General features: G+C 39.7%; 2 protein-coding genes across 3 annotated transcripts in view; one reads left to right on the forward strand and one right to left on the reverse strand.

Moving 5' to 3' along the window:
* TSPO (translocator protein) overlaps positions 1-17987 on the forward strand; it is a 479738-nt gene that overhangs the window by 229709 nt on the left and 232042 nt on the right. The gene's annotated exons all lie outside the window — the stretch shown is intronic.
* The window catches only part of SCUBE1 (signal peptide, CUB domain and EGF like domain containing 1), a 239113-nt gene that overhangs the window by 165879 nt on the left and 55247 nt on the right, over positions 1-17987 (reverse strand). For both annotated transcript variants that reach the window (XM_063308264.1, XM_063308263.1), the window contains exon 4: positions 11835-11969. In XM_063308264.1, coding sequence (XP_063164334.1) covers positions 11835-11969 — 135 coding nt within the window. The remainder of the gene's footprint in view (positions 1-11834; positions 11970-17987) is intronic.

The following is a 17987-nucleotide window of genomic DNA, read 5'->3' on the forward strand; positions in this document are numbered from 1 at the left end:
GAATGCAAATTGCTGCTATTTCAGCTAATCAGGGTCACACTGGTGGAGACATTTGTGCCTGGAGAAAAAACTGACCATTGGGAGATAGATGGGAATGGATCTGTGATGAAGGGGGGGTGGACTATAGAGACTTTGAGTGAAGCCGTTTGGTGTTCCTTTCTCAGTCGTGGCTTTTTCTCTTGCTCTGTACGTATGTTTCATTAAACCTAGAATCTGCATTTCACTTTCGTGCATGAGATGGGTTTTTATTGGAACTAAAAGTGTCAGTGCTTACAATATCTTTGAAAATACATGTACACATATATGTATTCTGTACCTTTGAGATACCTGTCCAAATTTTAAATGCTTGAAGGAAATGACAGTTTTATTGTCCAGACAAATTCTGTAAAGCTTTAGAAGCTGAAAGGCGTGCAGATCATGCAATTATCTTGACACTTATAGCTGGATTGAAGGATAGCTTGGAAACAGCTGTCAAGATGGCTGCAGGGATCATTATCTTTTCTCACTGTCAGCACCTTCAAACTTGCATCAAACTTCAAGAGTGAATTTTATACATTCTTGCAATTAGATAAGCAAGCCAAACTCCTTCATTTCCTTTGTCCTTTCACCCTGTTGGAATGTTGCTTGTAAGCTACTTTGAACTCTGTATGTAATAAGAAGTAATAATACAGTACTGTATATTAATATATTATATAGAGCTTATTAGGATTTCCTCCATTGTCCTATTAGCTCCTTCATACATGAGCTGAGGTTTACATTGAGCAAAGATCAAGTTATATCTGAAAAAGACCTCGCATTATTCATGATGATGTCATTTCAAGTAGATTATGGAGAATTTTAGAATGATCTTTACAGAGTTATTGAATACACAACAAAATTGCAATGATTTCAATATATCCCAATGTAAAGTGGTGCACAAGGGAACATAACGTTCTAGTTCAATGCTTCTCAACCTTAGCAACTTTAAGGTGTGTGGACTTCAACTCCCAGAACTCCCCAGTCAGCTTCTACAATCACAACTATGTTTCCTTTGAGTCTTGGCATAAGTTTGTTTTCCCTTTTCTTGGGGGCTATTTTGAAGCAACTTGAAGGACTGCTGAGACTTCAGGTTGGCCTTTGATCTATGCCTAAATATTCTTGGAGTAAAGGCCCATATGCTGGGCACATCTGGCCATGTGCTGCAGCCGGCTGCAAGGCATTGTTCCTCCCGACTGCCTCCCATACTTCTCTTGGATTCCAGTGAAATTTGGCTTCTAGTTTGATGTAGATTTTGTCGTAATGCATATAAGCCTATATTTTATCCAGCTTTCTCTCTCTCTCTCCCTCTCCCCATATATGTATCTGCACGTGTTTGTGTGTGTGTGTGTGTCTTAATCTTTTATACTAACTTATACCCTTAGCATATACATGGATTCCTGCATTTCCTTTTTCTTTTACATTTTATTGGTGGAAAGTAAAACTTTCTGGTGTCTTCTTCAGATCAAAATATCCTGTTCATATGGAAAAAGGAATAGATTTTTCCTTTGATTGTAAGTACATGAATTGTAAGTATGATTAACCTTGACCTGATCAGGAGTAACAGAGACAGGGGCCAGTTTCATTGGGTGGCCTCTAGTTCTAGTATTATGAGAGATGGAGAAATGTACATTCTTTCTTTACCATGCATGCTGGCTGGGGAATCTGGGAGTTGAAGTCTACACATCTTCAAGTTGCCAAGGCTGAGAAACATTGCTCTAGAATCAGCTTGCAGACTGTTCAGCTTTTTCATTTTGGCACAGGTCTGGAGAGATTGTTTTATCTGGCTTGCAAGCTATCTGCCTGCCATGTTGACAGTTTGGGTTTTAAATAACATCCCATTTCATATGACTCTTCTTAGTATCTTCAGTGGCATGGATTCTGACAGAATTCCCATTCAATGCTTCTACAAAAAGCACTTTACCTCAAAATTTTGCAGAAATAATTCCAGTGTAATTCATTTCCTTATATTTTTAACTCACTAAAAAGCTATCATCCTTCCTTCTATATCAGAAGGATCTAGATCTTCAGGAACATCTTTTATATACCAGTTTTTCTTTTAAGCAACTTTGGGGCAGAATCCTTGTATTCTACAGCTGATTTCAGGTAATTTCTAAGGTATACTCAGTTCCCATAACTTCACTGTAGGAAGAACTGACACTAAAACTAAGAGTAAAGCAATTTCATTTTCCCGTATTCTGTATATCTTAGGGAAAAACTCATCTACAGTACTGTTGCAACTTGGAAAGCTACCAGCTGCACATCTCTTGATTAGAAAGTACATTAAAGATCCTCAGAAATAGTTTAAAAGCCAGTATTCCAAATTTGTAAACTGTATCTAAATCAGACTGGTAAACATTTCCCAGCGGATAAGATATAGTTCTGTGTTTTCATATGCACTTGCATTTTCTCCATGTGGCTAAGAAATCCTGAGGAAAAAGCTTCAGAATGTGGCTTCCTTTGAATGAGACACCCGTAGAATATTATGGAGCATTTACAACATTTGCTTTACACACAGGTGTAGCAGCAGAGTGAACCTTGTGGGCTGGGCCGAGAAACAGTGATTGTTCAAGGTCATCCGGAAGATTCAAACCTGGATTCCTTTGCCCCACCTAACTTCATAACCACAGCATCATGATGGCAGTGCCCCCACTTGAATTAATCCCAACTACATTGATTTCCTGTCTGCTTCCTCTGTTTAAACTCAAGCAGTCTGTTCTTGAAATACATAAACTGCCTGCAGGACATTATCCTCTGTCTGTACTCACTGCAACAGGGGTATCCATAGGGAGAGGGTGGTAAGTAACATCAAGACCGTGGCCATAACCAAGGGATCAAAGCCTCACCATGTGTCTTCCTATGTGTCACGAAGCACGTAAAAAAAGTGAGGCTTTGATCACATGATTGTGGCTGCCATCTTGACTGTTTTGACCCCCCTGTGGACACCCTTGCACTCATCAGAACAATTTTGATGAATGGGATTTACGTGGCCAGTGATAAGGGTGTGCCAAGAAGTTCAAACTGGAAGCATTTGGAGCTCCAAAGTTTTCACATTCTCTAGTGCACACTTCTTCTTGGCAAAGTAACACACAGACGAACTCACACAAAGTCCAGAATGAAGAAGGGAGTATATGTGGCTGAGAAGAAAAAGTCCTGAGGTCTTTGTTTGTTCAGGGCACTGAAGGATCCCATTACAAGATGATGAAGGCCCACCATACAATTCAATTTGAAATCACGTTCCCTATAAGTTGATTTTTAAAAAAAACCGTAGGAAACCAAAATGGCATAAGTTGCAAACAACAGCACACATGTATAAAGAGTCAGGGCTTTGATGATGCTGCCATTCAATTTATAAGAAGACTTTACCTAAAATAGGAACCCTCCACCCTGACAACTCTTTTCGTATTAATCTCCTGAGTCATTCAGCTGTCCAGACAGCAATACGACTCTCTTTCTTATGGTTTATTATGAATCCATAGCATGGAAGAGTGATGCAAACACACTTCAGGCAGTGTCCATCTCTCTGGACTGTCAGTTTCTGTTCTTGCATTTGCCTTATTAAAGTTTAAGCAGGTGGCTGAATATTACTGCCACTGCCTGACCTTGAAAAAACTATACAGAGTCAAAACAAATTAGCACTTGGATGGGAGACTACCAAAAAGTCCCAGAACTAAAGCTAGACTGGAAAGTCAAAAAACGAACAGAAAAAAAAAATCCAGAAACTGAGCAATGGCACACTACTGCAAAATGGTTGCCATGTGGATTAAATCATTAGTTGAGTTTATCTTCATTCTTTACCTTTTTCTTCCATTATTAGGAGCCTAACATGCGAAAGAGATATTAATCTCAGGTACCGTTTGTGAATGCAGTTCTTATGTGATGTTTCCAAAGCTCTGTGCAGATTTTAGAAACTGCACCCAAATTCAGGTTGAATGCTTGAATTTAAATATCACACATTCTCTGTGTGTGTGTGTGTCTCTCACACAAAAATATTTATGTAGTCAGACTTTCCCACAGAGGTTAAAACTCAAATTCTTCTTAACTATTTAATTGTGATGTGCCTCAAAGAACTATGATATAGCTTTAGCTCCAAGGATTGATGTCTTTTGACTCCACGTGTTTCCCTCGAGGCAGAAATAAATCAGACCATTTAATCAAATGTTTTTGACAGAACTGACAGCAAAACTCACAAAGCCAAGTGATTTAAATGCCACAGAAATGGCATTTGCTTAAGCGGTACCTTCCAAATAATGTGTGAATGAAGTATCACTTTAAGGTAGTCAAAAGTTTTAAGGTAGTCAAAAATAGAAAATGGTTTTATAAGGCAGAACTTTCCTTCTGCTGAGTTTCTTGGAATTTATGCATTCGCTTAAAATTTTAAAATGGGGCAAATAATCTCTTGTTGACCATTGAAATGGGCCATTGTAATTTCACAGAGGAATGGGCCACTTCACATCAAATGACCACCAGATCTACTACTGTGGACAAGAGGACCACAGAAGAAATGGAGTAGCCTTCATAATTAATAGTAAAGTGGCTAAAGCAGTGCTTGGATACAACCCAAAAAACGACAGAATGATCTCAATTCGAATTCAGGGCAAGCCATCTAACATCACAGTGATCCAAATATACGCCCCAACCACAAATGCTGAAGAAGCTGAAGTAGAGCAGTTCTATGAGGATCTGCAGCACCTACTGGACAACACGCCTAAAAGAGATGTTATTTTCATCACGGGAGACTGGAATGCTAAGGTGGGCAGTCAAATGACACCTCGAATTACAGGTAAGTATGGCCTGGGAGAACAAAATGAAGCAGGACATAGGCTGATAGAATTTTGCCAAGACAATTCGCTCTGCATAACAAACACTCTCTTCCAACAACCTAAGAGACGGCTTTATACATGGACTTCACCAGATGGACAACACCGAAATCAGATTGATTACATCCTTTGCAGCCAAAGGTGGCGGACATCTGTACAGTCGGTAAAAACAAGGCCTGGAGCTGACTGTAGTTCAGATCACGAACTTCTTCTTGCACAATTTAGGATCAGACTCAAGAGATTACGGAAGACCCACAGATCAGCTAGATATGAGCTCACTAATATTCCTAAGGAATATGCAGTGGAGGTGAGGAATCGATTTAAGGGACTGGACTTAGTAGATAGGGTCCCGGAAGAATTATGGACAGAAGTTGGCAGCATTGTTCAGGAGGCGGCAACAAAATACATCCCAAAGAAAGAGAAAACCAAGAAGGCAAAATGGCTGTCTGCTGAGACACTAGAAGTAGCCCAAGAAAGAAGGAAAGCAAAAGGCAACAGTGATAGGGGGAGATATGCCCAATTAAATGCAAAATTCCAGAGGTTAGCCAGAAGAGATAAGGAATTATTTTTAAACAAGCAATGCGCGGAAGTGGAAGATGACAATAGAATAGGAAGGACAAGAGACCTCTTCCAGAAAATTAGAAACATTGGAGGTAAATTCCAGGCAAAAATGGGTATGATCAAAAACAAAGATGGCAAGGACCTAACAGAAGAAGAAGAGATCAAGAAAAGGTGGCAAGAATATACAGAAGACCTGTATAGGAAGGATAACAATATCGGGGATAGCTTTGACGGTGTGGTCAGTGAGCTAGAGCCAGACATCCTGAAGAGTGAGGTTGAGTGGGCCTTAAGAAGCATTGCTAATAACAAGGCAGCAGGAGACGACGGCATCCCAGCTGAACTGTTCAAAATCTTGCAAGATGATGCTGTCAAGGTAATGCATGCTATATGCCAGCAAATTTGGAAAACACAAGAATGGCCATCAGATTGGAAAAAATCAACTTATATTCCCATACCAAAAAAGGGAAACACTAAAGAATGTTCAAACTATCGAACAGTGGCACTCATTTCACATGCCAGTAAGGTAATGCTCAAGATCCTGCAAGGTAGACTTCAGCAATTCATGGAGCGAGAATTGCCAGATGTACAAGCTGGGTTTAGAAAAGGCAGAGGAACTAGAGACCAAATTGCCAATATCCGCTGGATAATGGAAAAAGCCAGGGAGTTTCAGAAAAACATCTATTTCTGTTTTATTGACTATTCTAAAGCCTTTGACTGTGTGGACCATAACAAATTGTGGCAAGTTCTTAGCGGTATGGGGATACCAAGTCATCTTGTCTGCCTCCTGAAGAATCTGTATAACGACCAAGTAGCAACAGTAAGAACAGACCACGGAACAACGGACTGGTTTAAGATTGGGAAAGGAGTACGGCAGGGCTGTATACTCTCACCCTACCTATTCAACTTGTATGCAGAACACATCATGCGACAAGCTGGGCTTGAGGAATCCAAGGCTGGAGTTAAAATTGCTGGAAGAAACATTAACAATCTCAGATATGCAGATGATACCACTTTGATGGCTGAAAGCGAAGAGGAACTGAGGAGCCTTATGATGAAGGTGAAAGAAGAAAGTGCAAAAGCTGGCTTGCAGCTAAACCTCAAAAAAACCAAGATTATGGCAACCAGCTTGATTGATAACTGGCAAATAGAGGGAGAAAATGTAGAAGCAGTGAAAGACTTTGTATTCCTAGGTGCAAAGATTACTGCAGATGCTGACTGCAGTCAGGAAATCAGAAGACGCTTAATCCTTGGGAGAAGAGCAATGACAAATCTCGATAAAATAGTTAAGAGCAGAGACATCACACTGACAACAAAGGCCCGCATAGTTAAAGCAATGGTGTTCCCTGTAGTAACATATGGCTGCGAGAGCTGGACCATAAGGAAGGCTGAGCGAAGGAAGATCGATGCTTTTGAACTGTGGTGTTGGAGGAAAATTCTGAGAGTGCCTTGGACTGCAAGAAGATCCAACCAGTCCATCCTCCAGGAAATAAAGCCAGACTGCTCACTTGAGGGAATGATATTAAAGGTAAAGCTGAAGTACTTTGGCCACATAATGAGAAGACAGGACACCCTGGAGAAGATGCTGATGCTAGGGAGAGTGGAAGGCAAAAGGAAGAGGGGCCGACCAAGGGCAAGATGGATGGATGATATTCTAGAGGTGACGGACTCGTCCCTGGGGGAGCTGGGGGTGTTGACGACCGACAGGAAGCTCTGGCGTGGGCTGGTCCATGAAGTCACGAAGAGTCGGAAGCGACTAAACGAATAAACAACAACAAATTTCACAGAAATTTCTTAAGTTAAAACAAATGAAAACAAGAGCAATCTACCTTAACTTTAAGAATCAAACCCAAAGCCATCTTAACAAATAGCACTTATATGATTATTCACTTATTTATTAAAAGCAGCACTCTTTTCCTACAAAAATACATCTTGGCTTTGCGTCACTTTCAATTTCCCTTTGCTGTTAAGTCTTCTAGCTCTGTTGCACCAGAGACACAGGGTTGTACTTGATGCATATAATTCAGCTTCCTGCTTCTAACCATGATGGGACCAAGAAGCTGGAAAGCAAAATACAAAGGCAACGGCCTATTATCTGCACTTTTATTTGCCTCCAATTATTGGAGAATCATAGAATTGTGGAATTGGAAGAAACCACAAGGGCAATTTGTAGGGAAATGAAGTAGACCATTCTCTTACATTTGAGGAAGGAGCACTTTGGCTGAACTCAGAAGTTAACCAAGGTAGTCCTGGCTAATGTGCGGGATTTCCAGGACTGTATACTAGAGTGGGAAGATCTATCTCTTTCTTTCTAGAAGGTAATGGCAAACCCCTTCCATACCATTGCCAAGAAAACGGCATGGACATGTCCTTTAAGTCATCTGGAATTGAGTTCAATTCCTTGAAGTTGAGGTAAAGAAGTTGAGTTCTACTTAAAGGAGACTATGTCTTTGCCTAGCCAAAAGCTTACACTATGAACAATCATTGTTAAAGTGCGGTAAGGTGCTTCTGTATCTTTGTCTCACCAGGACTGGGCATCTTATCTCTTGTCCATGGAAGAACAACTTCCATGGATGAACAACTGTGCCAGTAACCTGTCTATCATAAATATGCCCACAAACCAAACATTTGTGGTTACATCTTGAGTTTTCTGATAGAAAGATACTAATAAAGGCAAAACTGGATTATTACAGTGCCAGAACAGTGAATTACCAATGCACAACCAATTATCCCATCTAATTGCTAACTTGAGATAACTGTTTAATTCAGCAGTTTCACACCTGTATGTACCTAACCAACTTTGGAAGATATTTACAGACCAGACTGAAATTCAAATGAGCATATCATTATTGGAGGATGACATCCCAAAGTTAAACACATGATAAGCTAGCATTTTAATTTTGAAAATGAAATCCTCTTTCAATTTTACATTATTAAAAAAAGATTGTACCTCTGTACATAAATTAAGCTCATACATATAAATAATTATTCTTTAAATAATTATATTAATTTATTTATTTATTAAAATATTACTGCAGATGTCTTCATTATCTGTTCTATAACACAACAGGCATCTCCAACTTGAGACATACACAGAGCCAGTTCGGTCTAGCGGTTAAGGCTCCAGGCTAGAAGCCAGGAGGCTGTGAGTTCTAGTCCCGCCTGAGGCATGAAAGCCAGCTGGGTGACCTTGGGCCAGTCCCTCTCTCACACCTCACAGGGTTGTTGTTGTGTGGAAAAGAGGAGGAGGAAGGAGTATTAGGTATGTTTGCTGCCTTGAGTTATTTATAAAAATAATAAAGGTGGGATAGAAAATAAATAAAATAAATTTCTACCAAACAAATGCCCTAAATCATCACTTTTACTCCATTATCTTGAAGTCCTCCCAACATCCCAATTGCTTTTTTTTACAATGTGAAAATTAAAATATTTAGTCTGGCTTATTTATAATTTGTAGCTGACACCCAGATTTCTTTCATGTCTACTGCTGCCAAGCCAGATCTCCCCCATCCCCATATTTGGCTGTCTGTCAGAAAAGTCTAATGGGTTCGACATCAGTGTGAAGACATCAGGGCCGATTTCATTTTCTCAAGGACTTAAACTCTAGACTTCTTCCTCTCACTCTTCTGAGTGAACAGACAGAACTCTTTGGGTCTGGAGTGGTTGTGGTTTGCTAACATAATGCCCATCTCTAATCTGGGAACTGTGAGGATTCTCTTGCCAGGTCCAACTCTTACAGTTTCCTTGAGTTATTATTAATAGTTATGGGCAATTATTGAATTATCGGGAAGCTCTTTCAGATTTAATGGAAGTAACTGGGTTCTGACTGCAGAGATGACTTTGACTACAAGGAATTACACTTCCTGAAAATAGTAAAAATCCTGCCATTCTCATGAGTTAAAAAATCCACTCTCATCTCCTGGCTGTATTTTTTTCAAAAATGTAATCATACATGAGAGCCTTATACAGCTTTCTGTGCATCTATGTAAATATATATTATTGCCTGGAGGGGCTGCCTATCACGTTGATGGTTGGCCACTACGGTAAGGGTTACTTTCAGAAGACTATTCCAGTCCTATTTTTGTGTGCCTTGCTATTACACTACTTACAAACCCAGTGGAAATTTACAGGCACATCATAATACTTATCATCAACTTTCTCCTTTGATCATAATCATGAGTTGATTCAAATTATTGTTACATTCAGCATATATTTTTCTCTGGTGCAGTTTGAATGCAAGCTGTACTCATTTTTGCCAGCCCTTATTATTTCATTGCCATCATTTTGTTGTTTGCTAATTGGTACCTTTCAAAAGGCTGGAGGCACAAAGAGGCCTTAATCATTTGGACCTCCCACATTCAAATGTCTCCATGTTCTTAACATTCATTTGGTCCGCCACTTCAATTTTCCTATAAGCCAGTTCTTGCAGCCTATTTCAAGCCTCCATAACTGAAGCATGATCTCACAGACAACTGGGATTGCCCCATAGTTGACCTGGTGCTCCTTTGCTGTTTGCTGAATTAATAGCTGAAATGTGACAGCGTGATATCATGTCCCTAAGTTCTCAAACATAACTCATCTGCTCCTTACTGTACATGAGAGAGCATTATTGTATGGAACCAATGGCTCCAGTGTGCAGGTAGGGCTACTGGTGAGCACCCTAAAACATTCAGTTCCCCAAGCTTTCTTCACCAGTGGAGCAACTGGGTCATCTATCTTAATCTGTTTGGAAGAACAGGTACCTCCTTCAGCTTCCTGGAGTTTCAACCTAGAGCCCTCAGCTTATTGAATGCTTCAGAAGCCACAAGGGTAGGCAATAGAGGCATTTAGAAACCCCAAAAGGTGTATGAAATATTATTCATATGAACTATGTATTTGGAGGCACACAAATGTATTTCTCAGTTCATCACAAAGTTGAGATGTGATTACGTACATTATCTGTAATATTCATACATTTTGGAATGTTCAACCTTTATGTATTGTGAGATGTGAAACAATTTTGTGCTTCATGAAATCCCAGTCTCAGATCCCAGAAATGAAGGAAGAATTGATATATTATTACTGGCAAAACTGTTGCCCAAGACCCAGAAAAACTGTGTATAATTATTCTGGCAGTTACCTTTTAGCAGTTCAGGATCAGCCTTCCTTCTAACTAACTGCCTCCCCCTTTTCCTTGAGAAATTATTCAATTAGCAGGTCAGATATGAGTGTCTTGGAAATCAGATTTACAATCCAGACTGAGGATAGTTACTAAGTTAGAACTGAGCTTTCCAGACCAACCATACAAATACCTGAAAGATGATATTGAACCTTCCATGGCTACTTTAATCTCTGAGACTTTTGACATATTTCAAAATGACAAGATACTTTATTTATATCCAAAATATTGTTAAATGCTCATCATGATATAGAAAAGGCAAAAGAGAAAGTACTCGTTAAACGTCATTGTTCTGTTCTCCCCATTTCATGGCACTGTGATGAAACTAATGTTTCATTTAGGGGGAAAGCAAAATCATTGTAAGATGTCTCCAGGAATAAGTGGACCTTCACATTCCTGATTCTGTAAAAACTCGTGCTCTTGTTCATGGTGAAATGCTCATGTTCATTGTAATGTCACATCATCAAATAATATAAAGTGTCTGCTAACTTTTGATATGGGTTCAACTCTTTCTCCGACACAATTAGAATGGGAAACAGGTGGGTTCTGGACATGGAAATGGCTGTCTAAAGACCTTAAATGAAGCATGCTCAAACACTGCAATACCATCTAATACGATAAGTGAATTTGTACAACCTCCCTGCATGAATTAAATTAATGAATCCATTGGGATTTGGATTGCTCAAGAAGTGTACCACTTACTAAAAGACATGCAACCTTCATTATTTTCTTGACTTAGGCTTACTTTTACCAGCACTACTAGTAGATTGGGCATCTTAAACTTTCCTCTCACCACTCAACCAAAACTTCTATTCTGAAAAGCTGGAAATGTAAATTAATGGATAAAAACACTGAACTTCATGAACACTTAAATACAGCTACTCTGAGACAAGAGATATACTCCTACACACCATGCGGGAAATGCCCAGTTGGCAGGAAACCACCTGCTGATCCCAGTGTTGCTGTGATTGGTGGGTGGCCCTGACGGATGGCTAGACCCACAGGTTTAGCAGGCTCACAACATTTGAGCTTATCTTCCCATTTGCCTAGGCAAAGTGCCAGTGAGTTTTGACAATGGTCCCACTTTGCTGCGCAAACCTGGTCAACTTTAAATAAATGCTGTGACCCCCTCTAAGTTGCACACAACAGATGACCAAAAGTCTGAGAACCCAGCCTTAAAAGACACCAAGAAATTTTCCATTAATAGTGGCATCAATCTTGTAATAACATTGATACTGTATGTTTGAAAGTTGATTAGTGTTCTTCAGGAACTGGAGACTTACCATTAGAGCGATGGATACAGGTGTGTTGGTTATCACTTAGGAAAAACCCTTCCTTACATTGGCATTCATAACTTCCCATAGTATTGACACAAATCTGTTGGCAGCCACCGTTGTTATCCAAACATTCATCAACATCTAGAGACATAAATTTTAATATAAGCTGTTAATACACACAATAGAATAAGAAGCCACAAACTCTTCATTCTGATTCAGACATAAACATATGGGTCTCATCAACCACCATTTAAGAAATTATAGTTTATTGGGTTGAGAGTCAGTGCTGGGCCTATGTGCTCCTGGGGTTTTCCCTTCCTTCACCTTTCACAGTACAAAACTCTCACAGCCAGGAATTGGCTGATCTAAAAAAGCTAAGCAAGGTTGGATGTAATGAATACCAGGATGGAACACCTCCTGAGAATCCCAGGGCACTATGCTAGATTAGAAAATAAAAGCAAGACAAACAGAAAAGGCGATCCAAATCTCTTGTATGTGTTGCCAAGAAAACCACTGCCATGTTCTAGGTACTTGTTTCCCAGTGTAAGTACAGTGATGTTATTTCCTATACCAGTCTTGTAACTGAATGAATTGTGCTTTGTATACATTGTTATCAATGTTGTGGTTCAGTGATGGTAGTAAATGTATGAAATTAACTAGTTAAAAAATAAAATGTTCATTTTTTTGCCAACACTGTACCAGCATTAAATACATTTTAATTGCTTCTGGGTTTGGGCTGATAGTAACACAGAAGAATGCAAAATGAAGCCAGGGGCCTTTTTTCACAAAAGTATTCTTGGTCCCTAAAAGCATCATCTTGGCTGAGAAGCTAGACCTAATAGTGCAAATAGAATTGTACAGCCAACTGAAACACAGAAGGAATAGGCACCCAGACTATATTTTTAAAAGTTTATTCTAAGCTTCATAACAAAATATGAAACCTAGAACTCAACAACAACAAAAATCTTTTGACTTGGATTAATTGTATCAAATTAAGTAATAATCTCTTCTCAAGCGATGCTCAAACCTTACCTGGATCTGGTTATGGGTAAGTGAGCTATTTTGCATGTTTATGCCTTGGAATATCTTTCTAAAAGCAACGTTCCTTTGTGCCTTAAAAACAGTAGCTAACTGCTTATCAAATGCCAAGTGCATTGAATTTGCTCAGCTGCAATTATTTGTCATCAGTGTCATGATGTAATTGGGTGCTCATCTTTTTCCACAGTCATAGCTTCCAGGATTTCTAATTTGGGCAATTTAAAGCTCAGTAAATGGGGCTATTTGTGGAAGCAGATTGTTTTTGGAATCATTCAAACCCTGGCTAAAAATGGTTGCAGCTCTTTAGAAATCAATACATAAATGGAAGTGTACTTTTAAAGGTATTGAAACCGCCCTATGTAATAATAAAATCCTTATTCCTTCCATTCTGCATAATACAAGGGCAGCCCAGACTGTCTACTTTGCTTATCTTATTCCTAGTTTTTTACCACAATATTTGTTACTCTACATGCTTAAAAATAAAATTAATACAAAAGTGGTTGATGGGGAATCATACACGATGGAACTAAGTATATTCCCTACCCACTTTGAGTCAAGTCATAAGGAATCCAAAGCTGGACAAGTAATTTTGGTGCTTGAGCCAGGAACCTCCACATCTCAGAGTAAAATTAAGTTAAAAAACTGAGGCTATAATGGTATATTTAGAAACACCCAAAAGTCACGAAGAAATAATAGCCTTCTAACAAAAGGGTACACACAACAGTTGGTAGGAGAATTCTGTAACTAGGAAGTTGTTTTTTCCTTCCATATTCCCAGCAATCTACCCCCACTTGGTAGTGGGATGTACAGGGCTTCAAAGCCAGTCATAAATTTTGAACATGTTTATGTGGTTGAGGGTTGCATTTTAGATGTTGATTTATTATGTGCCGATTGGTATTGACTCTTAGCAACCACGTAGTTAGACCTTCTCCAGGATGATCTGTCCCCAGTCTGGTCCTTCAGGTCTTCCAGTGATGCCTCCATCACCGCTGTGAGTCCATCTACCTTGCAGCTGGTTGTCCTCTTTTTTTTCTTTCCTTCCACCTTTTCCAGCATTATGTATTCCTTCAGAGAGCTGGGTGTTTGCATAATGTGTATGACTTGCATAAATATGAAAATCTGAGCCTGGTCATGGTGCTCTGAATGAGAACTCTGGGTTGATTTGTTCTAAAAGCCATTTGTTTGTTTTCTTGTTCATGGTATTTTCAAGTTCCTCTCCATCATCGAAGTGTCAATATTCTTTCTATCCCTGGCCTTTTCTAAAGCCAGCCTGAACATCTGGCATTTCCCTTTCCATGTAAGGTTCTAATCTGTGTTAGATGATCCTAAGCATTATTGTGCTAACATGTAAAATTAGGGATTTTGCGCAATGGTTTGCACCTACTTCTTGGCATATAGGCTGACCTCTTCCAATCTGTTGGCCACATGTTGTTCTCCAGATTTGTTGGCATAGCTTTACTGTGCTTCCTTTAAAGGTTAGAACCTTTACTGAGTCTTCTTCTGTTGCTTGCCATATTTCTGTAAATATTCCGGTCAATTTCAGTAGTGTTCTGACATGGTAATGACCAGATCTAATTTGATCTTCTAATAGTAGAGATTCTTGTAAAATGGGAGTATCTTCTAAGGTATCTTGGATGTTGACATTTCTACTGCACAGAATTTCAGTATACTCTTTGATCTTTTTTGAATCAGTTACTAACTGTTCATTGACTTCCTTTAGCATACCAATCTGAGGTTGGAATCACTGAGTTTGGAAATCTTTTGGAAGACTTTTCTTGTTTTCCTGAATCTATTTCCCTCCTTGATGTCTTTACAGATGTTGTTGTAATACTGCTTCTTGTCTGTATTAACAGCTCTATTCAGTTCCTTCCTGAGATCTTTATCTTTCTTGGCTTTGGCTTCTCTTCTTGGCAATTTCTACCATTTTTCAGATATCCACTTTGCTTTCTTCTGTTTTTTTGGTCTTTGACAGTCTCATTTCATATTCATCCTTAATAACTCCTTTCATTTCAGTCCATAGTTCTGATTCCCTATCAATGAGGTTCAGGACATCAAAGCAATTCATAATGTTCTCCTTGAAAATGATTGGTATGTGCTCAAGATCATATTGTGGAAAATGGTTGGTTTCTCTTGACTTCAAACTTGCAAATGAGCAGTTAATTATCTGTTCCACAGTCAGCCCCTGGCCATGACTTTGCTGGTATAACTGAGCTCTTCCATTTCCTTGTACTTGTAATATAGTCAGTTTGATTTCTGTTAACTCTGTCTGATGATGTCCATGTTGTTTGAAGAATGTGTTAGCAATGAAGAGATGATTACATTGGCAGAAATGGATATGTCATTCTTCTGCTTCTTTTCTATTTCCTAGGTCATACAATCCAATTACATTTTCCATATACTTGGTTAACTGTCATCGTAAATGTTGGTCTCAAAGTCTATTTGATATTATTTGGTCACTGAGTGCAATTTGCCCAAGTACTGCCTTTGTTGTATCCTTCCTGACTATGAGAACGATACCATTCCTTTCTTTTTCATGTTCGGAGTAGTAAACCAAATCTTCTGACTAAAAATATCTAATTCCAGTCCATTTCAATTTGCTGTTGCTTAAGATGTCAATGTGTCATCAGTTCATTTCATCTTTTACTGTGTGGAGCTTTCTCATGTTCATTAGTTTTGTATTCTATGTTCCCACTGTAATCTGTCTTTGCAGCTTCAGACTCTCTTTTACTGCAGGGCAACATTACCAACTAGATATCTATAATGTTTAATTTAACCATGCCATGAACACTGTTAGTACTCTGAAAGATTCTCAGCTCTTCCTCAGTAGCATGTCGAGTGCCATCTAGCTTAAGGGGCCCATCATCCAGCACTGTATTGTCAATCATTTTATCTTGCCTTTCCTTGTGGTTTTCTTGCTAAAGTGCAGAAGTGGTTTACCATTGCCTTCTCTTGCATAGCATGCCTTTGTATTGCCATTAAATTGACCATCTGCCTCTAGCATCTTCCTATATTGCTACTGTCCAATATAGATGCCTGCTTGCTTTAGCTGGCAGCCGGGATGACCTTCACACTTTGGGTGACCCTGCTGGGTGTACAAACTCATGACATACGTTCCTGATGTTCTTTGCTCATCCCTCCAAAGAACACTCCTACCCACCAGTATGATGAGGCAGCATAGTATGACTTGGATGGGATTTTAGACATACTAATCCCCAATTTTAAAGGTAAAAACTAGCATTATTAAACTGAATCTGAAATTAAATTGGCAGCCACACATGGGACAGAAGAGAAGGGCAGGCCCACATGGAACCTGAAGCACACTGTTATGGCCCTGCTGGACATGTCCTGTCAAGGAAGATGGAGAAGAAGTCAAGTCAGGGGCATCTAGGGACAACAGTCTTGGCATGAGTTACTCCAGTAGTGGTGAGCCAATGAGTCCGCTCTATCTGAGGCTGTTCCAGCAAGTCCCCAGGGTGCCTTGCCTGCACCCACCAACAGCTTCTTAGACTCCAAAGGCCTAAGCAGAGGCATGTGATAAAGATTTGACAACAGAGAGCAGAACTCCACGGATTAGAGAGACTTGCCAAGAAACGGGCCTGCAAAACAGCCAATGCTGAGGAGGAAATTGCCACAGCTGTGTATATCGGTGGAGGTTCAGTGTGGCTGAAACGCTGGCCTCCATCCCTGGGAGCAGATGCTGCAAACAACTTGTCAAGCCTCAGCTCTGTCATGTTTTTCTTGCTGAACCATGCCTAGAATGCTGGATTCCACCTCACTGTATCTCCTGTCTTTTCCCCTGGATTTGTGGTTTGTTTATCGGATTCCTAGTCTCAACCTGTGCCAAGCCTGTGACTACATTTACAGTTGCCATTTTGTTTAAAAGAACCCTTTTTTTCTAAAAGTTCTACTTCAGCTTGCAGATCATTGGACTGCAGCAGGCATCTGGCTTGTTATCTTGTTGGCTGACAGCCAGCAGTGCTGGCACAGAAAACATGCTGTGGAAAATCTGACTAAAATCCTGGACCATTTTGGCCAGATTTGTCTTCTCCTGCAAAGGAAGAACTGGAACATCATCTGAAGTTGGGCAAAGGCTTTCCTTGTCATAGCATATCTGACATTCAAGGAGCATTGTGGGGTCCAGAAGCATCTCCAGACTGTGAAACTGGTATTCCTTTAGAGGGAACATCATCCTTGTCCTGAAGAGGCTGTATCCAGAATCCCAGATTAGTCTGTCTACAAGACTGGATTAAGGAACAATCTGTTAGATCAGATGTAACCTGCTCTAACTACATCCTGAGAACACTTCAGGATTATGACAATCTTCTTGTGACCAGTTGTAAAAAGAAAGAAGCCCCAACATCATCAGTACAGTAATGAACTGTAGCCCACCCCAAAATGTGATGAAACAGAGACCCGAGAAATCTCAAGGGCCAATATCCTGGAGGTAAGCAATGTCCCCCTTCCCATCACCAGGATTTTGGAGCTACATGTAATTTATAGCAGTGCATTCCCAAGTCATCTATTGCTCAAATTCATCCCAAATTCTGAGGTACTGAATATCACTGATGCATCCAATAGAACCAACTGGGATTCCATCACTTCCTTCAGTTTCAAAGAAAGCTGTCCACCAATGCTCTCCACACAACTTCTCCCCAAACCTAGCCTGGATTTAAAGGATGGGTTTCATTCAATAAAGCCCAGAGGTCAAGCCCCTTACAACGGCTCACAAACAAGAAAGCAAGATTCTCATAGTTTCAGAGTAGGCAGGTTTATTGCAATGGGAAAGGGGTTAGGTTACATTATCTTGGAAACTGGATATGTTGGCATTAGTATGTTAATTCAGGGTCTCCCTATTGCCTTTGATCCTTTCTTACTGAATCTTGGTTTAATGGGGAGGATGCTAATTGCTTATTTGAGACCACAAAAATGTCCATCTATTCTTGTTCTGTGATATTTGGGAAAATGTCCATTTTCATTCCCAGGGTTAGAAAATTCTGTCACAGTAGAGCAGAACTGCCACCACTTGTTCTAGCACCTTCTTTAGAAAAGGGTTGTTGGGCAACAATTAATACTTATCTAGGGTGGGAAGTATTTTTTTCTAAGGGTATTTTTATTCATAAG

This window comes from Candoia aspera, chromosome 7, assembly GCF_035149785.1.
Source record: "Candoia aspera isolate rCanAsp1 chromosome 7, rCanAsp1.hap2, whole genome shotgun sequence".
Taxonomy (NCBI): domain Eukaryota; kingdom Metazoa; phylum Chordata; class Lepidosauria; order Squamata; family Boidae; genus Candoia; species Candoia aspera.